The sequence below is a fragment of the Pinus tabuliformis genome, chromosome 8 (assembly GCF_031772625.1).
Source record: "Pinus tabuliformis cultivar Carrire ecotype Pingquan chromosome 8, CPIR1, whole genome shotgun sequence".
NCBI lineage: Eukaryota > Viridiplantae > Streptophyta > Pinopsida > Pinales > Pinaceae > Pinus > Pinus tabuliformis.
In genome coordinates, this window is record NC_142294.1 from 262,814,894 (window position 1) to 262,841,779 (window position 26,886).

The 26,886-nt window shown below is 35.5% G+C and overlaps 1 protein-coding gene across 1 annotated transcript; it reads left to right on the forward strand.

Moving 5' to 3' along the window:
- Window positions 1-19,429: 19,429 nt before the first annotated feature.
- On the forward strand, window positions 19,430-20,611 carry LOC149235158 (RING-H2 finger protein ATL8-like). Its single transcript, XM_089461299.1, has one exon. The coding sequence runs from the start codon at window positions 19,676-19,678 to the stop codon at window positions 20,405-20,407; it is 732 nt and encodes a 243-aa protein (XP_089317425.1). The 5' UTR covers window positions 19,430-19,675; the 3' UTR covers window positions 20,408-20,611.
- The last annotated feature ends 6,275 nt before the right edge of the window (window positions 20,612-26,886 follow it).

Here is a 26,886-nt window from a genome sequence, read left to right on the forward strand (position 1 = left end):
AAAATATATCACTATGTGGAATTCCAAACCCCTAAGAAAGATGACCCATAGGTCTAGTAGTAGGAACATTTTTGCGATCATGAGGAAAGTTTTCACGAAGATGACTAGATGCAGCAAACAAATCCTTTTGACACCTATCACATCTCCCATAATCTAAAGTAAACTATAACACATTAAAAAGTTAGCTATTTACACATGTACACCAAATATTTTATGATATCAGTCACAACAAAAACTCACTGAAATCGTCTCCCTTTTTTCATATTAGGAATATGGAACCCCTTAGTTGTTTTTGACCAGATCTTTAGCCATGCAGAGAACTGTGAAATCAACAAAGCTTCCCTATTGGTACATCATCACTCTCTTAATGCTGGAACGAAAACCCAAAAGCTTTGTTAGCTAGTAGATGGCTCCAGGCATATAGAATCCATTGTTAGTGTAGAAAATGACAAGAGTTTGTGTTTTGTAGGTTGATATCAAGACTGAGAATGTGTTGAAGATTACAGGGAAGTGAAAGCATGATGAAAATTATAAGAATACCAAATACTTTGGTATGGATAGAAATCCAAGTATCTTGGAAAACTCATGCTTCCCTTTGCTGCCAATTTGAATGCAATTTATGCACTCTGTGAGGGTGGGGTTCTGATTATTACCATGACCAAAGTTCCTCCACCCAAGCCTTAGAATCCAATGCCTATCTTAAGCTAAGGCACCCATCCCGATGTGATTAACCCTAACCCTTTGTTTTTCATTATGTCCTCAAATCCATTGGGAATGTTGGAATAATGAATTACTAAGGGGGGGTGAATCAATAATAGTGAGGTTCTTAATTTTTTTATGAATATTCCTTTACTTCTTTCCTCTACTATATGTTAGTTATGAGAGAATTCATACATAATACAAATGAGAAGCAGGATGATACATTGATATGTATATACAATACATCACATGAGCAACATACACATATTGACACCAGTATTTTCATGTGGAAACCCAAAAGGAAAAAACCACCAATTTATTTGTTATTATGATGTAAATTATGCACGTACTGGATGACATCAGTTTGTTTTTGAGCACCCACTCACAAGAGGCCTCGAACCCCTATGTATAACAAACACCTTCTTTCGAAGAGGAACCAACCTATTATGAATTTAGGCCACCACCTACTCTAGCCAATGTTATACTTTTCATACAATTTTGAAACTGAAAACAAAGGGAAATACAAATACAGAACAATACCCATTTGGTTTACTATAGAATCAATTACTTCTCTCGGTCCTCTAATGTTCCATAGGCTCTCTCATCCTCACACAACAACACTCTATCCTCTGCATTCTGCCTTATATTCCACAGGTTCTCTGCAACACTCTACTCCAGTTTAACACTTGGGCTAGATTCTCGTCTCTCACACACTCTGCTCTTCACACTTCACCACATGCAACACTACTCTCTTCCCCCACTTTGCTCGATGGTAATCACTAGTTTTGATCCTCTGCTGCCCTCTACACAATGTTTCCTCTACTACCTGTTTCCAAACTGCTCATGTGTACCTCGATATGACATCTCCATATTGTTGTTGCATCTTTTGCTTGAGTTTTTTTGTGGCATTAAATAGGAGGATGGGATCCCAAGTGATTCACCAATCCTCTGTGTGATCCTCCATACCAAGAATTTAATATTAGTCCACCTGCACATTCCAATGATACTCCCCATGCTTTTTATAGGTTCGCAGAGATTGACTGTACCACAACATGGCTTCTTTGTTTCTTATTTAAGTTTATAATATGTTCACGAGAGATTCGAGATGGCTTTCTTCCAACATTGGAATAGGCCAACAGTTCTTTCCCTGCGAATCGTGGTCCTCATTCCCTTGACCAAGTGATTTTTGCAGCTACCATTAACTTCATTAACCAACTTCTCTTCACACGTTTACTCAATAGTTGCCGACCCATTCATCCTGTAACACTCTATACAATTATATTAGAGCCATAACTCATTGTAAGATGTATTAAAAGAATGTTATGAAATCACACAATTCTGATGCCTTTAGCCCCTTAGTGCTTAGCCCCCTTATCATTTTCTTTCTCATATGACTGTTCCCTGAGATTTTTTTCTTAGCCCTTAGGTGTTGCAATATCAGAGCCCTCAAATCTCATAATTTGTATTCAAGTGATGTTACGAGGTTGCAAGGTTGCAAGCTCCTTTTGCTTGGCCTTTTCTTCTTTTTCCTCCATGAGACTGGGCACTGTAATTGATGGCTTAGATTTTAGGTAATAAGGCCTTTAGATACTGTAGTCCCTTTGTATTGTCTCTTTCACCGTTGGTTCTCTTGGGTTTCCTTGACCAAGCACCAACACTTAAGAGCTCTTGCATATCAGAGCATTCTCATAATTCAGTTAGAGGAGTCCCTGAAATTCCATCCTCTGAAATACTCTCCACATGGCATCAAATAGAAATTAGGTGCTTAGGCCTTCTCTGTGCCCTCGGTCATTCGGATTTCCCATCACCACGTGCTAGATCACATCAGAGCCCCTTTATCGAATAAAAAAATTTCTATAAATAAATTAGACAGGAGTTACAAAAAATCAAACCTCCAATATGCCGACCTCCGAGATGATGTCATGTTATTATCATCATTCCACGTGGCGCCTCCTTAGTGGTGACATGTGTCACCAAGATTTTCGCCATTAGGCCACTGAAAATGTTGAATATGACTACCACGTTTCCACCATACTGTATCATCATGCTAACATCATCTGCCTCATCATCTACTCAGGGGCCAACCAGTTGCTGCCTTGTGTCTATTATAGGAGAGAGAAAAAGGGGTCCATCAGTTCTTGCTTTTTCAACAATTTCCTTTCTTAATCCTTCTCCTCACAAATTTAGTTCTTTTTAAATAATTACTTTGTTAAAAAGTTATGAGGTCTTGATCTTCAAAATTAGGCTCTGAGCTCCTGATATGATGCCATGTGTCCTGTCTTGCCAAGGTTTCAACCAGCCTCCGATATGACCATCCCTCTGAGGTATCGAGACTTCATGCCATTTCAGGTCCATTTTAAATAATCCACCGAGAACCCAATCCTCTGACCTCCGATATTCAACCCTTCCGATATCTGGTTCTGAAAAATCGGCTTCCTCTGATATTCATCCTTCTGCTCTGGTGATCTCTGAAATTTCGGGTTCCGATATTTCGGATGCCTCTAATATTTCGACCTACTTAGGACATCAAGACCTTGACTTTGGATATCAATAAATTTTGATCCATGAGGCCATTTTTAGTCCTCAACACACCTTTGTAAAGCTCTTTCAGAGCACTTTCCAGTGGAGAAGGTCTTATGTACGCTTGAGCCCATCTGCTACTTGAGGTATGGCTACAAAATCTCTACCTCAAATATAGTTTGGTTGACATCAATGCCAACATACTAAGTGCCACAAGCCATCCAAAAAATGCCAACTATCCAACAATCTCCTCCTTTGGCATTGATTTCAACAACATAAGCTCCCCTAAGACAAGGCATGGTATTCTTGAGTGCTATTCTTCTAAGTTGCTCCAATAATATTCTCCCCTTTTAGAATCAATGGAAAATAATGTCATTGGATACTCCCCCTAAACTATTGTAACATACTCTTGCTTTGATACCACATGCTAAGTATCTTCCAACATACACCAAAATTGAGTCATTTAGGTTGAGGAGAAACAACTCCTATTTGTTTCCTGAGATCTTCAAAGGGTTCTCTTGTGAATGTCTTAGTAAAGATATCTACAAGTTGGTCTTTAGTAGTAACATATTCAAGTATAACAACATTGGTTGCAACCTGTTCCGTTAAGAAATGGAGCTTTATAGGGATATTTTTGGTGTTTGAATACATGACATGATTCTTAGGGATATTATCACACGTGATTGGAATAGGATCAGTCAAATCTACCTTAATATCCTTCAAGGTTTTCATCATCCATAGAATTTGCGAGCAACAAGTGGCAGCTGCAATATACTCTACTTCAATAGTTGATAAATAAATCGAGGCTTATTTCTTGCTAACACATGACACTAAGAAATTTCCCAAAACCAATGTTGCACCCGTGGTGCTCTTCCTGTCATCAATACTGCCTGCCCAATTAGCATTAGTGTAGGCCTTCAACTGAAACTCTCTGCTTTTAGCATACCGCATTCCATAATCCATTATCCCTTGAATATATTTGAAGATCCTTTTGACAATGATGACATGACTTTCATGAGGGAGAATTTGATATCTTGCCACAAGACCCACCACTTACATGATGTCTAGTCGCGAAGCTATGAGATATAGAAAGCTTCCTATCATGGATTTGTATTCAGTCTGATTTACCAGTGGTGTCTTATCTTGTTTGCACAATTTGCAACTTGTAACCTTATGTTTGCTAACTGGCTTGCAATCTTCCAACCCAAGCTTCTTAAGAGTTTCTCGTAAGTACTTGGATTGGGAGATAAACACTCCATTTTGAGACTATGAAATTTCCAATCACAAGAAGAAATACAACTCTCTGACCATGGACATTTTGAACTGTGTTTGCATACAATTTTTGAATTGATATCCCAATTGTCCCATGTCACTGCCAAATATTATGTCGTCAATGTGTACTACTACAATTAGTATAGGATCACCTTCAGGCTTGATGTATAAATTGTTGTCTACAACACCTTTCTTAAATCCATGTTGCCGAAGGTATTGATCCAGTCTTGCGTACCAATCTCTCAGAGCATGTTTGAGTGCATATAGGTCCATTTTCAGTTTGCACCTAAACTCTTTATGTTTGGTGAGTGTGAATCCTTCTGGCTGCTCAATATAAACTCTTCCTCCAAATCTCCATTGAGAAATGTAGATTTCACATCCATCTGATATACCTTGGTATTTTTATGATTGGAAAAGGCATGAAACATTCTGATAGCTTCTAGTCTCAGTACTAGTGCAAAGGTTTCCTCAAATTCTACCCCTTCTTTTTGGGCATACCCTTTGCAGACCAATCGAACATTGTTCCTAATTACTTGACACTCCTCATTTAGCTTGTTTTTCAAAACCAATTTGGTTCCAATCAATTTTTTCTCTATGGGTCTTGGAAGAAGATCCCGTGTGTCATTGTTTTCAATCTGGTATAGTTCTCCAGTCATAGCTCTCACCCAAAAATTTTCCTCACTTGCTTGGCTAGGACTTTTAGGATCAATCATAGATAGCAGCGCAAGATTTGCACAACTTGAACTTCCAACAAGTTTCCTCCTAGTCTGAACACCTTCTCTTTGATCTCCAAGAATCTGACTCTCACAATGTTCCTTATGTACATACCTAGAAGGTTTTTTGGCCTCAGAATTGTGATCGTTTCCTCGCCCTCATTATCTGAATTTGTTTCTTCTTGATCTGAGGGCCTCATGTCTAAATTTTCTTCTCCATCTGAGTTCATATTTCCTTTGGAGGACTCATTTTGTAAATTTATTTCATCTGCTATTACATCAATGCAATCCTCAACCCTCTTTTTCTATTTGTTGCGATATTTATATCCTTTACTTCAAACAGAGTACCCAAGTAATATACCCTGATTAGCACATGAGTCAAAATTTCCTAGATTTTTATCATTCCTTTTGATAAATCATTTTCTTCCAAACACCTTGAAGTGTTTAAAGAATTCAAGTCTTCCCTTCCACAAATCATAATGTGTTTTATCACTCTTAGGCCCGAGTTGAGTTTTGTTTGATAGGTACACTGTTTGTTGTGATGGTTCTCCCCGTAAGATGTGGAATACATTTGCTTCATCCAACATAGATCAAGCCATTTCCTGAATTGTTTTGTTCTTTCTCTCAAATACTCCATTTTGTTGTGTATTTCTAGCCACTAAATATTTTCTCCTAATGCCATGCTCTTCACATAATTCTTCAAACTATCTTGAAGTGTATTCTCCTCCTCTATATGATCTTTAGCATTTCATCTTTAAGTATTTCTCATTTTCTACTTGACTTCAAATTTTTTAAAATTCTTAAATGCTTCTGATTTTTCTTTTAAGAGCATAATCCAAGTGGCCCTAGTAAAATCATCAATAAGAAGCATAAAATACCTTTCTCCTCTTGTGGTTTTTTCTTGAGTTGGGTCGCAGATATTTGTGTGAATCAACTCGAGTGGCCTAGATGAAGATAACTCTTTTGACTTGAAATGAGTTCTAGTATGCTTATCAAATTGACATGAATTGCAGATTGAATGAGTCATAAACTGTCGTGTGTATTCCACTGGACAGTTCATCACAACAAATCTGATAATATTATATTAAAAATTTGAGATTCTACGTTATTACAGTTTCATTTAATTTCTAGGTCTGTAAAATTAACTGTAATTAGTGCATGGATGTAAAAGTAAATCAAGCAGAAAAGTAGAGGATGAAAAAATAAGCTCACACACACATAATACATAAGATATTCTTTCTAGGAAACCCTTTTGGGAGAAAACCCAACTGGAAGGTGAGGCCACTTCACTCTCTTTGTCTGTCTAGAAATATGGCTACAGATAGAAAAAAGTAATGTTTGTGGCCTATGGGCTACTATAGTGCACAAATCCTCTCTATGTTCTCTACCTCCTATTTCTCCTAGTTATCTTTTCTCAACTATGGAACAAAATTCTCTCGAAAGAATGGAATGCCTCTTCCTCCTAGTGGCCTGGTTATAACACAACCCGATAACCTACTAGTGGTTAAGTTTGACTACGTCAACTCTTAACTACATTTACAAAATAGACTCTTCTAGAGTCTTTTACATCAAAAACACATGGATAGCCCATTTTCCGTGAATAATGGTGGCTAACACGACATCCTCTCGAACTATAGGTGTGAAAATAGGAAGGTCAACTTCTCAGTGGCATAACTTTTGCATACGGATTCTGATTGACATAATTCTTATGTCGTTGGAAATCTTTCTACATGTAGAATAGCATTAAAAGGTGTGGCGCTTAAGATGCAAAGTTTCACCCCCAAAAAATGTTGTTTGATACCTCAAAATGCTCCAAGAAGGTTTCAGACACCATTTTGCCAAATAGGTTCCTGCCAATAAAAACAGTCACGTGAGATGATTCGTCCACTTTTTTCTTCTCTAAATGCCTTGATATGGATGACAAACAATATAATGATCCAATTTGGATCACTGAATTATCAGGAATTGACAGTATTGGCAAACCTCTCATTGCTCCTAGCTTGCTAACTCTTATACTCTTTCAAAATTCACATGACCAAGTCTCTTGTGCCACAAACATGCTTCATTCATTTTTCCTAAATAACATTTTACTCTGGATTCATCAAACACATATACATTTTTTTTTTATTTTTGATTTCTTTTCCCACCATCTTTCCATATTTCTCGTTTCGAATCTCATAGTCCTTGGATCTAAAGATCACATCATAGTCATTATCACACATCTGGCTGACACTAAGAAATTTGTGCTTGAGACCTTCCACGTACAACACATTTTGAGCTTTTGTCTTTTGATTTAGACTGACTATGCCTTTATCTTTAATTCTTGTTGGGGCATTGTTTTTGAAAATGACACTGTTCCCTTCTTCTTTTTCTTTAAGCGACATAAATTTTCTCTTATCCCTAGTCATATGCTTGGAACAACAACTATACACATACCATTTGTTCTCTTGATTATGTGCAGATAAAGCAAGTCCACATTGCATGCTCTTTTCATTTTTTAATTTCTAATTCTCCTTATCCTTTTGAGTAGTTGGCTATCGAAGACTTAGATAGGTACTTAAACCTACATCTACACTCACTTGACTTGTGCCCAAAATTATTATATTTTAAAAACTCAGTTAGTAATCTCTAATTAGAGAATTACATTTATATTCTTAATAATTATTTTGAACTTAATTCTAATATTACATGCCAACATCTTAGATTTTATGTCCAAAATCATTTGAATAATAAAAATTAAATACTAAAATGTATATCAATCATTGCTTGTAAAAAATAAACTTAAATAATAATAAATAATTTAAAATTATAAATGATCTATTTATTCATGAATTTCCCCATACCCATTTATGATTCTAATAAATTTAAAAAAAAATATTATCAAAGGATATCTAAGATACTTATTTATAATTTTCTTGGAAAAATAATTATTTAAAAATAAAATAAATATTTAATATTCTAAATTAATTAAATTAATATCTAATATCTAATTTTTACTTTGAACTTATCAACTTTTACTAATTTTCCTCCTTTAACAATAGTGAGAATGAATAACAAATTAACTCAAAAGGGAAAAAAGACAAATTCACTCAAGCTAAGACATGCATTATTGAGTTGAAAAGTTTCTCATGATAAAAGTGAAAGAAAAAATGATTTAAACCAAGTCTATGTTCAATAGCAACAAATTAGACAATTATACTAATTATCTTATTATTATCTATACTACTTATATTGCTATAATCTATATTGAGCTTAGGGCATAAAAAAATGACATTAGGTTAGGGAGTTGAATAAATGTAACCTAGAGCATAAAAGAATGATAGTTAAACAAATGTGGTCACCATGTTCATTTTCCATTTTTTGATGGTGTTTATTTAAAAGGGAGATGAAGTTAGAGAAAACATGAAACAAAAATGTTAAATGATGCAACCCTCCATATCAATGTTGTAACATACCCATCAATTTTTTTGTCTAGATTAAACAATTTAACTTTTTTATTATATGTATCTTTTACTAAAGTGAGGTTGATAAATATTTTCTTAAACAATTTAATTTTTTTATTATATTTGTCTTTTACTAAACTCAGATTGATAATTATTTTCTTAAATATCACTTCACGAAGTAACTTATGTGTTATCATTTTCCAGGTTTTCTTTCTGCAATTACTTACAAGTCCTTTGCATGTTTTACTATGTGTAGGGTTCTTTAAAAAATATATATAGTTATCCTTTTCCAGGTCTTCTTTCTGCAATTACTTACAAGTTCTTTGCATGTTTTACTATGTGTAGGGTTCTCTGCAATTACTTACAAGTTCTTTGCATGTTTTACTATGTGTAGGGTTCTCCGAAACATATATAGCACGCACTGAAACATATATAGAAAGCGTTGATAAGTGTGCCGTCCCAAAGTGAAAAGTGAACAAAGTCAAATCAATTGGTTTTACGAATTCCAATTCTCTTCGTCATATTTATTTCATCAGGCATCATGTAATGGAAATTTGTAGAATTGGGCCATGCTTCAATACAGGAGCTGACAAGTTCATGACGGGTATTGAAAGCTGCAATATTCTTGAGAGTAGATTAATATGATTCCAATTGTATTTAGTGTGACATTTTGGAAGCTTTTTTGTTGGGATTTCTGGTCTAATTTCTCTAAACTCAGGCTGGAATTTATTGAAATCACAAGTTTGATGGGTAACCCTGCACAATGGAAGTGTCATAGGGGTTTTTCATGTTGAATCCATATATACCGTCAAAAAACCAGTTTAAATAACACAAATCAAGATTCGGCTAGATTCTCACCAAAGACAACTCCAATATGATTACACAATAAAACTAGAAAAAGTAAACCGATCATAATTCAAAAAAATAAAATTTAAATATTTAAAAAAAATAAACTAATTTCATTTGATAATGTAAACTTTATATAATGTGCTTTAATTTTTGGTCAAAACAAAAATTAATAGATTATCAATGATAAACCTAAGAGAAAATCTCAATGCTAAATCGAATACGTACATCTCTGCCGTAAGAATGAGTTGCAATTTCATTAGTTTGAAAATATGAGGATCTTCATTTCGATTTTAATAAAACAAATAAATTACAACCCTCGTTGGATCTGTGAAGGTGCCCAATGATATGATGGGACACTTCGTGAAACACAAAACTACCCGTTATTATCTTCCATGATGAAATTGATAAACAATATCTCCACGTCATATTATTATTTTGAGATATCGGCCACTTAGAGATATTAAAAGAGTTCTTGCTTGGCCCTGGAGTATGCCCTAAAACTGCTTCTGCTTGGCTAAGAGCTCCTCTTCCTCGGACGTAAGGAAACAGGTTAACGGCCCAAGACCCAGAGGCATCTGGCAGGAGTGATAGCCTGCTCCCTTACGGACCACCAGCGGGTTATTTCAGGTGGCGTGGTTTTCCTTGATAACAGTGATGTGTCAACTGACATTTGCAGATAGCAGCCAGAGATGGCTGTCCTCACTGTTGGTTTGACAAACTGAGTTTGATAGGTTTTTCCACCTTTTGAAAAAAAAAAAAAAAAAAAAAAGAGTTCTTGCGATGGATCTCGGCCTTGGGATATGAAAAGACCTGAAGAAGATTGACATAATTATATATTTACACACAAGTATGTTAGAAGAATAGTTGAAATCACTTATTTCACAACACGCATTTTACATTCAGAGATTACTTTAATATATAGAGTTTTTGAGATCTCATTTATTTTTAATTTAGAAAGAAAGGTTGAGAATCTCAACTATAGGATGTAAGCATTAACTCCAACATCCTCTCTTAATACTTACCTTACATAAATTTATTGAAATAATCCACAAACAACAAAATACATAGTCATTCTTTAACGTTAACTGGTTTACAACTTATCAGTGTAGACTCTATCAAGTTGCCTCATAACCCTCGTAAAGGTGTAGTTGGCAAGTTGGATTCCCGAATTCGACTCACTAATCAAGGATGTCCCGAAGTCAATTACCAGACAGCGTCCCAAGCCATCGCATAACCTCATTAGAAGACCACTCCCATGTCTTCAATGAATGAAGGATTCTTCCCAAGATCGGCAACTATCGTACTGTCTAGACAACCATCCATGTTGAGCCTTTTCACCGAGTTGTTCTAAAAAGTTTAAGAGGTTCAAATTCTTCATTGAATTCATCATCAGAATTCAATGTATATTCATCTGTGGCTATATTCACTAATTTCAATGTATATTCATATGTGGCTATATTCACTAATTCTTTCCCTTTTAACAGATCACTAGCACTACTTTTGCAATTCCACATTGTATGCCCAATTTTCCTGCAATAGTAACATTCAATTTCACTTTTGTTTGCATTTTTCTTTTTCAGTATTGTCTTTGTAAACAATGTGTTTTATATTGGAGAGTTCTCTTTTGTATCCTCGGGTTTTAGTCTCTTTTCTTCTGCAAGACGTGATGCAGTGGTCTCATGCAATTTTTGTGAAGACATTTGACTCAAAGTGAAGACAACATTACTATAACTTGAAGGAAGACTATTTACTAATATTTCTTTAGCATCTTCATCCTCCACCTTGGCACTTGCTTTAGCTAATTGTCTTATAAAAGAAATTAAATTATTTACATGAGTGGACATAGATGTCTCTTCTTTCATTTTCGGTGTAAATAATTGCAATTTTATGGAAAATTTTGCATTTATAGCTTTTACACCAAGTAGCTGAGTAAAATGTTCCCATATAATTGCAATTTTATGAAAATTTTTGCATTTATAACTTTTACACCAACTCGCTGAGTAAAATGTTCCTTAGATGGTTTAGTGAGATCTACAAAATGTAGTTGTGAATCTGAAAGAACAGGTCAAATAATGGACTTAGCTTTGTCATCCTTATTTTGCCATTCAATTCATTGTTTAATATCTGTAGATGCTACTTCTGGACAATTCACTATGCTGCACAAATTTTTCTTTAGTAAGCGTATTTAAATTTTCACTTTCCATGAAAATAAATTTGCCCCACTGAATTTTTCTAAAACCATAAACTCCACGATCAAAGAATAATATTAAAAAACTACGTTGAGGTACTTTTTACGATTAAAAAAAAATACTTCAATTGCTTTCTAAAAACACCACTCAATGAAAACCAACAAATTTGTCCTAGCATATCTTTCTAATTTTCCAACACTCTTTGACTCACAGGAACGTGGTCACCTGTCAGAGTGTTGATCAGATTCAACCTGGAGAAACCGTGACTGTGGCTGCGTTCAACGTAGGCTCCTCTGTCAACAGTATGTACTCCGCCCACAAAATTAACGTCGTTTCAGAAGGTGGATGACACCGCGTCTTGTTCCATTCCATAATCGAAAGAACGCTTTAAACGCCTGGAAGGAAACCTCTTCTCATTACCTTATCGGGTCTGAAAGCACGATATCGCATCGCTTCTTCTTGTCTAGCGTGCTTCCTCCCCTCACATATAATGCGCATGTCGTATGAACAACTTCCTCATCTACGCTCCACAACTTTTTCTAAAGGCAACCTCCACCTCGCGGTCCAGCTACGGCTCCTCCTTTGCATCTACACGCAGATCCACGTGACAGCAAGGTTAGACACGATTTACGAACAACACACTATTAATTAATTACACAACTCTCTTATAATCCATCACGACCCTATACCATGTTAAAAAATCGTTGAAAGCATTCATATATTTCTCACAAAAATGTATGCGTCAACACATACTTTACATTCAGAGATTACTCTAATATATAGAGTTTCTCAGAGCTTATTCTTAACTTAGAAAGAAAAGTTGAGAGAATTTCTCAACCATCTCAAACCAACATCTCATAAAAGGAAAAATTAAAAAAATTTATCAACCATCTCAAACCAACATCTAAAATATAAGATATAAACATTAACTCCAACAAAACACTGTGCAGCCCTTAAAATGCTCTGTTAGTTAAATTTGGAATTTCTTAAAACAATCGATTATGAAAGAAATAAATTATCAATGTAACTGAAAGTGCAATCCACTGTTATTTGCATTTTGGTTTTCTACCTTTTTATCTGTTATTTGGATTTTGGTTTTCTAGCTTCTTATCCTTCCGGGTTAACCTTTATATGTTTAAAAATCGATTTAACATATAGAATGACAAACACGTATCTAGTTATCATTATCCAACTCTCTTTAATGGGAGAACAAACAAAAAATGTATGTAATATTGTTGGGACCTGTCAATGAGGTAGGTCCGTCATATATATATATATTTAGTAAAAAAAGCCTTATATTTATATTAATGAGAGAAATTTACAAAGATATACAGATAGTTTACAAAAACAGATTATGCTTCATGGTTACATGGACGCTGCATAATAAAAACCAGCATAAATATAGAAAGTCCAGCTCCATATACAGAGACAAAAATATGACCCTATTGAAAAATAAGGAAAAAAGTCACCATCTCCAAAAGGAGAGAAACCGATTTGCAAAGGACACTATATGATGCCCAACGGGCAAGCAGCGATAGTCCATCAACAGGTAGTTAATAACAAAATAGTTCAGAGTTATGATCCTGGGAGAAAAAATTCTTCCATGTAGAAAGTGTTGCTTTCAAACATGATATTCATATGCCAATTATCTGGTTCTTGTGATAGTCCTTCCTTTAATACTCTGTTTGCTTGTTCATTTTGAGATCTGTCAACATGTTGTATAGTGTAGCCATTTTGTGCTTGCCAGAAAATCTCAATTCTCTTCATCCATCCAATTAAAAGAGGGTTTTTTTATGGAGATCCTTCCTAAAACATGATCGATTACTATTTTAGAATCTCCATAAATATGTAAAGTGGGGATATTTAGAAATTTACTGAAAAATAAAAGTCCCGAAAGAGCCATTGCCTCAACTTTGTTATTTGAACCTTCCCCTCCATTCGAGTAAATGTTGATTTTTTGGTGTTCATTTATGGAAATGCATACACCATAAGCGCATATACCTTTCTGTGCAGGAAAAAGCCATAGGGTATTCCAGCGAAATATTAGAATGTCTACGAGGAATACACCAAGGCTGTTTGAGCTGTGGCAGGGACATATTATAATATGAAATGACCTTGTGAGATATTTGTTAGGGACATATTATAATATGAAATGACCTTGTGAGATATTTGTTGTAACTCGTCCACTTTTCCTAGAATAAAAAATTGTTCTTCCATTTCCAAATTGTCCAAAAACACAATTTGAGGGATGGATCTCCAAGTAACCTTCTACACACTCCACCATTCCAATGAGTCTTTTATGGAGGAATGTCTCGTAAAGCAGAAACCAAAAACATTTGATAAGTTTCTCCATACCTAAGTGGTGAGATTACATTGAAGGAAGATATGCTCATTATTTTCCGCTTGAGCTTTGCAGATTGAACAGATACCCAGCCCTTGCCATTTCCTCTTTTGAAGATTTTCCCATATGAGATTCTTATTATGATATATTAGCCAAGAGAAAATAATAATTTTTCTAGGAGCTCCTGTTTTTCATAAGGAAGATGGAAATTGGCTACTAGTTTGGGGAAATTGTAGTTTGAAGATAGTTAAATATGTTTCAGCAACATTAAAACTATCTGTCCTCCTTCTCCCCTTCCATGTGAGATAGCCATGTGACTCTGTACGACAGATTCCAAATTTTTTTATGATTTTTAATATCATGTTCCACTGTGAAGTTCATTGTCCTTATAAACCCAAATCTTGTGCTTCTTTCCATATGGGAGAAGGTCCCTACCAGCCAACAATCCCCTGTTCCCAAACAAAGACCATGCGATGAAGGACATTAATAATTTCCTGCGGAATGGAGCAATCGTTTCTAGTTCCAGAAATTAAGTCCAAATCAATGAAGATTTTATTCCCATTCTGAAAACTCCAAGAGAGATTATGTTAAAAAAAATGTTGTATTTTGCGGAAGCTTAGCCAGATAGCAGATCCGAAAATGGGTAATTTTATATTTATGGTAGAGTTTAGGAATATCTCAAAATCCAATAACTAGTTTTTCTCTTGTTAATTGGTTTCTAAAAATATCCTGAAATCTACTATGGAGATGAATTCAGCGATGTTTCTTTTCCATTTTTCACTCAAACAATTTTTGAAATCTAGTATGTACTACAGTTCCATGTGGTTTTCAAATCATATCCACTGTAGAAAAAGGAAAAGGCACCGGTGGGCGACCTTATCTTTGAATGATATGCTTGTATAGTGAATTCCGGCCGTTATATGGCATTTCAAGTGACAGTACGCGCATCGAGAATGGTCAGATAATATGTGTGCGCGCTGGTTTTTTGGAAATATTTAAAACACATATGCCCAAATTTCTAAGTTAGTCAAACAGAGGCGCCCACGGAATATTTCAGGTTTGACGTGATTGCTACTCGTCTTCTTGTAGTTATTCTATTTGCCGCAGTCTAAAAGGATGGTTTTTTTGTCCCGTATTTTCCATAAATTTTGGAAAAATTTTGATAAAGTTTTAGATAAATTTTTATAAATTTAAATTATAGTTGTTAAATTTGAAGATTTTAAAAGTTTTTGATAATATTATTCTATTTTTACCACTAAAAATATAATTCAAATATTTTTGAACTTTTTGTAGTAAATTTTTTTGAATTTTTTACTTAAATTCCGACCACTTTTGAAATACAACTCCTATGCCTCTGTATCCTTCTCCATTTTATTCTCTTCCCTTCCCGATCGGCATTTCATCGTCTGTGTGCTGCGTATCTGTCTCCCAATCGTCTCTTCGTACGAAGAAAAGGGCGGCAAGTCTATTTTATCCCCATCTATATGACCGACCTCACCTCCATCCATAATGAAAAAAGAAACTGTACAAATGCACTCACCACTCACTTTACGGCCGTGTTTAAGCCCCTGCTGCTCATCATTGAAGGCGGGGCAGGAGAGTATACACTTGGATTGAATTGCTTCCAAATACTAAAGATTGTAATGATGTATGGACTTACTTGGATTGAATTGCTTCCAAATGCTAAAGATTGTAATGATGTATGATAGGTGTACTGCCTTTATGGCTAAATGATTTAGCAGTTCAAAATTTTACTATATAGTTGGTATAAGATAGGTTTGTAATTTATAATATTGATAAAAGAAGTATATTTAATTAATTCTGAAAAGTAATTAGTTGGTGTGAGATTCAATCTCGTGCAATTTTTAAATTTAAATTTTACGAAAAGAAATTGAAGATAGAAACAAAAGTATAATCATGATAGTAACATGTCAAATTAAGTATGTATTAAAATTATTTTTAGTTAGTTGAGAGTTCATTTTTTTGGATGTAAGGAAACATGTTAACTGCGAAGTCTGTCTTTTTAAGGACGACTAGCAGGTTATTCCAGGCGGCATGGTTTTCTTTGAATAATGGTGATGAGTCTCCTTACATTCACGGATAACAACTAGGATGCCCTTTAAGGACGACTAGAGGGTTATGCCAGGTGGCATGGTTTTCTTTGAATAATGGTGATGAGTCTCCCTATATTCACGGATAACTAGGGATGGTTATTCTAGGTGGTGTGGTTCTCTTTCAATAATGGTGATGAGTCTGCCTACGTTCCCGGATAACAACTAGGGATGGTTGTCCCACTAGTAGTTTGACAACTAAGTTATGATATGTTTTCCCACCAGTTAAAAATCATGCGAGACAATTTTTTTATTCTTATTTAAATAAATTATTATGAGATACAACATGTATAGACTAACTGAAATATTATATATATTATTGTCAATTGGATTTATCTTTTGTGGTTAGGTGGAAAGACTAGTAACTTCGTCCCTGAGGTTCAAATCCTAGCTAGGGACATGATGAGTTATAATGCCTTAATATATATCATCCTGAATAGAATCCTACAAGATTCTTTCAAACCACAATAATGATGAACTTATAATGATCTGTACTACATTATTATTTGGGTGTGTTGTACAAAAATTCAAATGCGGTCATGTAATTTGTGCTCTTGTTTCCCAGATAGAGGGGAAGACCTACCTTTATGGAACTTACCTTTGTTGTTTAAAATTGGTTTTTGACTACATATATGGATTCAATGCCGTGATAAATCCGGAAGGCACTCATTTTGTGTAGAGATCATAATTCAAGCCCATAGAGGAGAAGACCTACCTTTACAGAAATTCCCTTTGTTGTTTAAAATGGGTTTTTGACTACATATATGGATTCAATTCCCTGATAAATATTCAAGCCCCTGGAAATCCTTGATCATGTTCAAAATAAGTCATAGTCTAGTGGTTATATGTTTTCGAGGTTTGTTTGGCTTATTTTCTCGTATAATTTGCCCATAATCTAGAAGAAATTTGTTGGAATCACAAGTTTGAGTTGTGTATTCCCCACAATCCTAGTGCCTTCAGGGGTTTATCATGGGCAAAGATTAAGCACCATGCACTAAGCCAATGATTGACTTAGTGTTTTTTCATCTTCTCCATTCAATATTATTTTATTCTCATCCAAAGGACAATATGAAAAGACACTAAGCCAATGGTTGACTCAATTCTTGATGCTTAATATTTGCCTTATGAGGAGACTCTCTAGTATCTATTTATAGAGACTACACCAATTTTATGATCTAGTTCTTAGGGTTGTGCCCTACTCCTCATTTTCCCATACATTATCTCTTGTCATTTTTCATTCATTATTATGATAAACTAGAGCACACCCTAAACCCACTAATCACAGGATGATGACAACTCTAACCCCTCTTGTACTATCATTCATTATTTGTCCTTTGTTCTTAATATTATTCATAAGTTACTCTACTACAACAAAATGCATAGAGGTTAATGGATTTAGAATACCGCTAGATCCAATAGCCTGTTTGTTGCAACATTTATGAATATACACTAGAGTAACTTGATGAGGAATAGTAAAAATGATCCTACAATGTATACGCACTTTGAAATGGCATTTAGTTTTTTCTTGTTGGGTGTTTAGGTACTACTTAATTAACTTCCAACAAACTCATAAATAATGTTGAAGAGTCCATAACTTGATCTGTAATACCCCCAGATCAAATTATTCTAGATCAAATAGTCTCCTTGCACTCTACTGAAGCATTGAATACTTTTTCATTTCAAACCTTCTAATCAAAATTATGCACTCTATGGCTGCATTTAATATTTTACCACCAGATTCTTAAACACCATTTAAAGAGACTTACAAATGCACACTCAAATTCATAAATGCCCCTATATATTGCACATAGGTAGTTTGATAGGGAGTACCCCAACATCCATCTACCTCCATGAATTGTGAGACAACATTTAATATTTGTAGTTGCTGCTATTTGCTAGGTATCATAAGCACCTTGAATCATACACATAAATGCCATGGTAGAGTGCATATAAACAATTGGATGTATAGAGAAAGTTGGATGCAATACACCCACATCCAAGGACCTCTATGCAATGTCACATGGTTCGGGTCCGAGTTCGCGTTGTTCAACAATTATTAGGTTCAATTTGAGTTCGAATATTTTAATGTGGTTCGGATAAGGTTGATCATTAGGTTTGTCTATATATATATATATATATATATATATATATATATATATAATGAATTATAGGATAAAATAGTAAGAGATCAACATTAGTAAACATAAAAATGCTATCACGGACATGGAAACTGCAAGGATAAAGTACGAGCTTGAGTTGTGACATGGAGTTATGAATTTTGATCTATGGACTTGGTTAATGGCTATGACGTTCGATGAAGTTCATTGAACCTCAATTTTTTTCTAAGGTTAGCCAAACTTCAAGCCTCAAGGTTAAAATTCGACAACCTTGTGATATAGCCTCTATGTACGATGAAGCAACATCTAATATTCTTTCATTACCTACTTAGAAACCATTTAAACAAACTCAAACATGTCTAATCACCTTGATGCAAACTCATAAATGCAACTAGACATACAAGTACCCCTATGCTCTATGGGGAAACATCTAATATTATACCATTGCCTCTTTAGGCACTACCTAAAAAAAATCATATGTCTTTTTAGCAACTTGAGAAAAATTCATAAATGCAATGACAAAGTATATATATATATAAATAGATGATATTTGCCAAAAATTTACCAATTCTAATAATAAATTACATGTCCTTTATTAAATATTAACCTACATTCTATATGTACGATTTTTGAAACATAAACATAATACTATACTAAAACATAATATTTAGATCCTTTAGTAATCTATATATATCGTAGTAGCATTTAATACTCTGTAACAAAAAGCTTGGTATCCACTCATAAATGTCACCCCAAAATACATAGATAATATTAAATGTAAAAATATTTTAAATTCAACGATATTTATACACTCTTCTGAGACATCTAATATTTTGAGACTTGGTGTTTAGCGAATAACAAATTGTCAAAAATATGTAATAAGTCAATAATTTACTCACTATTTTTACGTCTTATCCAATGGGTAAAAATATGTATATATTCAGTAGAGATACTTAATATTTACGTTAACCAACCCACTTTGAAACTACCACTACCTCGTCTCACTCATCATGAATATAACTGAAAACTTCATGGAAACTTCAAAACCTCGAAAGCTTTTTGGAAACTTCGGAGTGTTGGCCGTGATAAAAACGAAATGGTGGGGCTTCATGTGGGCACCTCCTCACCGCCTTTACCAATCGAATATTATCTCCTCCTTTACCTACCGAATATCTTTTACTCTTTAGTTCATATGATACATAGACAAGAAGCACCTGCTCTCTCTTGCGTTACAAGAAACGTATCTTCTTGTTTTTCTATCTTCCGATCCTTCTGCAACACTGCTCCTGGATTTTATCATAATCTTCAAACCATAGTCCCCAACCAAATCACCGAAGAGCGCATGGTTTGTGAGGCCACTGTCACTTATCCGACTTCGAGGTTATATAGAATTGGTGCTAGTTTCCAGTGAAATCCAGATTATGTCTGCCTTCCCTGTTCATGGCAGAACATTACTGCAAGATACGAAGATGTTGCAGTCATCCACGCCCATTGGCCCATCAGTGGAGCGTCTAGAGGAATCGAGAGACGTTCCCTACGTAGTAAATACAAGATTTGACTCAACCTTAGCCGCAATCATTGCGGCCTTGTGCTGCTCCCTTCTATTTGCTTTGGGGATGAGTGCCTTGCTACGTTGTCGACAGCTCTGCAGACGATGGCTACTCGATTCCGAACCAGCACTCGATGGGGGTGCCCAAGGAACTCAAATTGGCATCAAGAAAATGGACATAAAAGCATTGCCGGTGACGGTGTACTACATGGGGTCGCCCTTCCCTGGCAATGATTGCCCCATTTGCTTGGCAGAATTCATGGAGGGAGAAAAGGTGAGAGTATTACCAGAATGTTGTCACACCTTCCACGCGGATTGCATAGATGCATGGCTGCTTTCCAATGCCTCTTGTCCTTCATGTCGACATTCTCTGCTTTACATTTTGTCAAAGAAACCATCAGGGATTGCCTGGCCGGACCCCGAGCCTTCTGAAAGTCCCCGGATGGAAGTTAATCAGGGAAATGAGAGTGTTGAAGCAAATCATACTGTTCAGTTTCTGCAATTTTTGGGGGACGGCTCGACATTGGCAGCTTCTTCATCTTTGGATTCGTTCAAATCAAGGGACTTGGAAATTGGTAATGTGGTTGAGACTACACATCCTTGATTGGACTATGCAGTGAGGTAGCCACAAAAAGCGGGGGGCAGAACACTGTTGTAAACTTCTGTGTGAATATATAGGAGTCAGAACACTGGTAAAATTGTACGTGTATATATTGTACAAGATAGAGGCGTAGTGTGTATGCCTATGTAACATTGTGGCTCAGCGTGTGAAGTTTCATATGAATTTCAAAATTCTAAGTTGATACCATTTTTTGTCCAAATGAGATATTTTAAGGGGGAAAATGTTTTTTTTCAGTAAAATGAATGAATACAGATGAATGGGTCGAGAAATTAACAAATGAATTGCTACCCGTTGGGCTAATGTTCGACTTAAAATTATATTTTCAACGATTACCAGTACGGCCACTTGTTTAGAGAGGAGATTAATGTAACTAACTTGGAGAGAACTTTCATATGCGAAAATAGAGGCTTAACCAGGGGTCTCCGCTGTGTACGGAGTTGATGTTTTTCTTAGAAAATAATGGAAATTTTAGTAGGATTGTGATAAAAATTTGAAAATTTCTGGGGAAATTTTGGCAGATTATGATATAAATTTGATGGGAATTATAGCAGTCTGTGGGTTCCATAGACAATGCTGTTCAAAAATTTGGGGAGAAATTATAAAATAGAGTAGTCTGCTAAGGCTATAATTCATTTTGGAAAATAATAAAAATTTCAACATGAGTTTTGCCAAATTCTGTAGAAATTTTGGGAAATCTAAGTTATAGCTGTCAAACTTCAGGACTTTGATTACAAAGGGGTTTTAATGGAGTTAAATTCTTTTTTCACCATTAAAAAATCAATTAAAACACTCCTATAATAAGATCTTTTGAAAATAAATCAATAAATTTCAGCAGAGAAATAACTTTCCTGGTAAATTTATAACCTCCTTAAACAACACCTTATAAAATCATATAATTAATAAAAAGTTTGATCCAAAATTTTATCTTAATATTATTTTAAATGATTTACATTAAAAAAAAATTAAATAAAATTTAAATAATTTAAATTTAAACTTTTATTAATTTTTTTCATAGAATATAACTTAAACTTACCATTATTTAAAAAATATAACATCTTCAAAATAAAAATTATATATTTTTATAAACCATCCATGTTTCACAGCTTAATTTAGTAATCAATCAATCTGTAACTCAATAGGCTTACAATCACGGTGAATGTTGCCTTGCAATAACGAACTTAATCTCGTGAGCTCTCAGTATTAAGCTAAGCTAAAGTGAACATTTTTATAGAAATGCACATGTTATCCCCCAACCAAAATAGATAGAACTTTTTCGATCCAATTAGATTGCATTTGACAATCTCGAATGTGAGAGTTTCTCGCTGAGATTAATTCTTTTACTAGTTGATGCTGACTAATAAAGTTTGATATTGAGGTGGTAGTTATCTTTAAAAGATTTGTTTTAACATTTCAAAAATGCTGAGATTAACTTTTTTACTAGTTGTTGTTGACTAATAAAGTTTGATATTGACGTGGTAGTTATCTTTTAAAGATTTGTTTTAACATTTCAAAAATGCTTTTCTTAAGTGTATAGGGGAGGGACGTCATTATTTATGCCCGTCTCGTTGTCGATGTGGAGAAACTTGCAAACTCGTACGACACTTGTCGAGTAGTTCCCACCACTTATTTTGGTGGAGGGGGCATGCAGGGGAACAGTGAATATGTTGTTTAGAGTTTCATTTTCCGTGTTTTGTGGTATGTTTTCTCTACTTTGTGCTGTTCGTTCGGGTGTGGTGTGTGGGCAATGCGTTCTGCTAACAATGGATTGGGACGGTTCCAACATTGGTTCACCTTATTCGCTACTCTGGAGGTGTTCACTGGGCGAAGTTGCTTGCAGTGGTTCGTTAACCATTTAGGGTTTATTGTGTGGTTGCTTAATTGTATCTCGCATTACTATTTGCACACACTCGTTTCTCATTTAGGGTTTAGGGTTTTGTTGCTTTACTTGTTTCGAGGGGGGTTTAACACTTCCGTTGTTGTTGTTTGTTCTGCGCCGTCAGGGGTTTAGAAATGTCGATGTTGTTGTTCGTTCTACACTGTCTGGGGTTTAAAAATACCTTGGTTCTTGTTTCATCCTCGTGCCCTGTTGTTTGGGAAGGAGCGAGTGTGAAATTCTATCCAGTTCGAGGTCCATGAAGGTAAATCTGTAAATTCATGGGTTTTTTTCGAATTTGTTGTAATTTGTTTGTAGGCTTTTGCCTAACTACTAATTTTTTCATATGTTTGAAAGTTTTGGTTGCAGGTAATTTGTGTGGTTGTCGCAGAAAAGGTATGGCAGGCTCTGGAGGACGTTTGGACACGGTGGTGGCTTCTGCATCTCTCCAGTAGGATTTTAAATCCTATCAGCAACGACTTTTTTCAACACTTAAAATTGTTGTTGGGATTTTTGTAATTTTTCTCTTATTACACTGTTGTGTTTTTCAACACTTGAATTTGCTTGGAAATTAGCTCTTGTTGCATGGTTTCTGCATTTTCTTCTGATTTTTGCTTGCCCTGTTACGATTTAAGCTTGCTCTGTTACGATTCTTCCCGCTCTGTTACGATTATGCTTTCTCTTCTTGCGATTTTTGCTTGCTCTGTTGTGATTTATGCTTGCTATGTTTTATTCCTAAATGCTTATGAATTGATACGAGGTGAAGTAAAGCCAATCTTAGATGGATGCAATCCATGTTGTTCTTCATTTTACTTGTGCTCCACATATTTTATGGTTATTAATTATACACATCATTGGTCTTTCATGAGTTTTAGGAGGCCCTCTGATTTTGTAACAAGCACTCAATAACATTTTTCAATGTTTCCCCAATACCAATTGGTGTGAATTTTATCCACCTTAGCATGGATTTCTCTTCATGGTAATGACTCTGTACATATCCTGGATAGGTGACCTTGCTTCCTAAAACCCTTTCTGAAGGGTATCACATTAGTTTCCTCCCTCTTCTAGTGAGGAAATATTTTATTCAATGGTTCTACACATAAATTAATTGTTACATCAAAGAAATCAGATAAGGAGTAATTGGCTAAATTTGTGGGATTAGAGAGTTAACCGTATTTTACATTAAAGCTTGTACCCTGCCTCGTTACAACTCCTTTTCCTTCCTTGATATGATTTGATCATGTCCCGAAGTCCTAAAAAGCCTAACAACTACCTGACCAACACTTAATATAAATTCTCAAATGCCTATAGTATTGCCTATGTTGTTTCTCATAGCATCGTTGGCAGGAGGTTGTGATTTGGTGCATTTCATATTGTATTTGGAAGCTTGGGAATTATACGTTGTATATTGTAGATTTTACTTTCTATGTTATCCAATGGAGGTCCTAAAAAAATCACACAACTAATTACCCAACCTAATCAGTGTGAGAAGGAAGATTGTTTTTATTTCCAAATGTGCTTTTGGAGGTAAATTGATTTATAAGAGCAATTTTGCATTATGTTTGGATTCGAAGTAAATTGGGTTATAAGGGAAATTCAATGCCGAGAGTGCATTACCCATTCATATTATGTTTTAATTGGAAGTGCATTGATTTATAAAGGTAATTTGATGCTCATAGTGGGAAGACCAACCCATTTGCATTGTATTTTAATTCATTTAAGTATTGTTTGGAATAGAGTCTGTGATAATATGCAGAGATTTCACATTCGAACTTCTTAGACAGATAATTTAAATGTATTGACTTCATTAATCTATTAAATTCATTTTCCGATTCCTTCTTTTATAACACTTACAATTAAAAGATGTAATTGCACTTAATGTTTGGGTTGGAACAAATTTACTTGTGTATTGTTGTTTCATTGCTTTCTTGCGTCTAGTTTGTGGAGAAATCTGGATTTTATGTCATTTTGGAAATGGTGTTTGTTCTGGTTAGATTTAGTCTGTTGTCTTCTTGAGTTTATAACAGATGGATCTAAGTTTTCCTTTTGTGTTAATTTTAGACAACAATGATATGTTCTATGCTTAAGATAAATTTTACTTCAATTTCTTTGTTAGCCCAATATTAATATCTAGTTTAGCAATCACATCAAGATGATAGTAAAATGCAGATGTAACATAAATATAAACAATAGAAGACAAGCTAAGACAAGAGGACAGAAGATGTGGCACCAACCACGGACAAACCCTAATGTGGGGAAACCGTTGATCAATTCTTCTTATAGTCTTCAATAGTTCAGTAGAGAAAGACAGTACAATTTACGAATCTGATAATTTATAACAGCAACAAAAGAGCCCTAACTAGAAAAGTCAACGGTAGTTAATAGGGCATATTTGACCCTCAACAAATTGGTCAACTTCATTCAACTTCGGCCTCCAAACAACAAGATGAATCAACCCTCAAAACAGTCTGAAATCAGCCCAGCCAAAATATGGTAAAACATTCAACCTGTGGCTAGCCCTAGCTACATTCAACATTGGTCAAAGTCAACGTATTTCCTTGATTTTTGTGCCCAGAAATGCGGCCTGCTAGGACAGAATTTCTCCACCAAAAATCGTAGTAAAAGAGGTTAACATTGGTGGTCAACGCTTGGTCGAAGTGTCCCTGGAATTCGGTCAATGCAATCAACACCCAAAATAGAAAAATCGTCCTTCTTTCCTTCATATGTGTGAGAGAAATGATGCCTAGAAATGTGTACCCAATCAATGAGTGGAGAGAGAGATGTGTGAAGATCAATGTGTCTAAATGAGGCTAAGTCATCTTCTATTTCTACGTAACATTCAGGATGAATAGACGTGACTGTTGGGCTTCTAAGCCTACATAAGTTTGTTGGTCGACCTTGACAATTTGTCCATAAACAAAATAAATTCATAAGTTCATTTGTACATGTCAGAATCGGATGATCACTAGATCAATCCTACATGTCTCGGAGAGAGGAATCCAAGAAAAAAATCAGCTTCCATAAATAAAATGACCCATGTGGAGTTTGGCCCTAGTTACCAATTTTAACACTCCCTCTCAACTAGGGAGAACTCCATCTTCTAATCCATCTGCCAATTTGCACTATATCTGCCATCAACGCACTGCTCTGTTGAACTATGAAGAAGAAGTGATGGAGAATGTATTATACCATTCTCTACTGAGCCAATGCCAGTCCTAAAAGAGAGTGTCTTGTACCACTCTTACTGACCCGAAGCCAGTTCCCATTGATCCCAGATCAATATCAATCATCCTAGCATAAGGAGTATGGTAGTACACAATGTGTCCATCAGCAGTACTATGGTCCCTATCCTCATTTCCCTACTCATTGGCTAGATGAGAGGTACTTCCCATGAGTCCCAGACCACATGGGTAGGATGTCTCAGCAGGAGAAGGATGAACCACTCATCCTGTCTACATGTCGCCAAGGGGTATCACAAGGGAAGGCTGGACCACTCACCCTCTACACAGAAAGCCACTAGGGGAAGGCTAAACCACTCATCTTATGGTTTCTCATCACTCCAAGAAGTACCCCAATCCCCCCTGAGCTCCTAGAGATCAATTTCCACTCATATAGGACCCTCATGGGAGGGTCTCTCCATGACTCTAAGTCTTTCTCAGAAGGCCAAGAATTTGACCTTCCTCAGGGGCTTTGTCATAATATCGTCGACCTTCTCATCAGTCCCAATGTGATGCAACCTTATTGCTCCTTGTTGTATCATATCTCGAATAAAGTGGTACCTGATATCTATATGCTTGGAGCAATCATGAAACATAGGATTCTCTGATAATCAGATCCCACTCTAGTTGTCACAAAGGATCATGTTGGTATCCAACACATGTCCAAAAAACTCACTGAAGAGATTCCTCAACCAGAGAACTTCACATGAAACCTTACTAGCAGCTATGTATTCAGCCTCGACGATGCTCAAGGCAACCGATTTCTTCTTCCTACTCATCCAGGATATCGAAGCAGAACCCAAAGAAAAACACCACCCATAAGTTCTCTTGTGATCCATCAAACTGCTAGCCCAATAAGTATCAAAAGAACCATGCAACCTCACATTTCTAGTAGTGTATCTCATTCCATGAGTGATTGTGCCCTGAAGATATCTCAGAAGATTCTTGGAAGCAATGCAATGTATATGATGAGGCTCAACCATGTATTGGCTCAATGTGTTAACTGCAAAACATATGTCTAGATGGGAGCTCACCAAGAACATCAATACTCCTATGAGTTGACTATACTCAAAAGCATTTCCCAATTCAGGTCCAGTAGCATTGCTACATAACTTCTTAAATTTAAGTTCCATTAGGGTAGTCACAAGCTTGTAGTCCACTATCCCAAATATTTCCAACATCTTCACAACATATTTTCCTTCAGATAGGAAAATTTCACCTACCTTTTCCTAAACCTCCAACCCTAGGAAATAGTGCATCGGTCCTAGGTACTTCATCTCAAATTCAGAAGCCAAATACCTCTTACATTTGTGAATGAGAGGGTTTGCACCTGTCACAAAGAGGTCATCCACATAAATTACCTGAATGAG

Bases quoted from the DNA above. Each gene is read 5' to 3' on its own strand.
- LOC149235158 (XM_089461299.1), top strand. From the start codon at position 19,676: ATGTCTGCCTTCCCTGTTCATGGCAGAACATTACTGCAAGATACGAAG.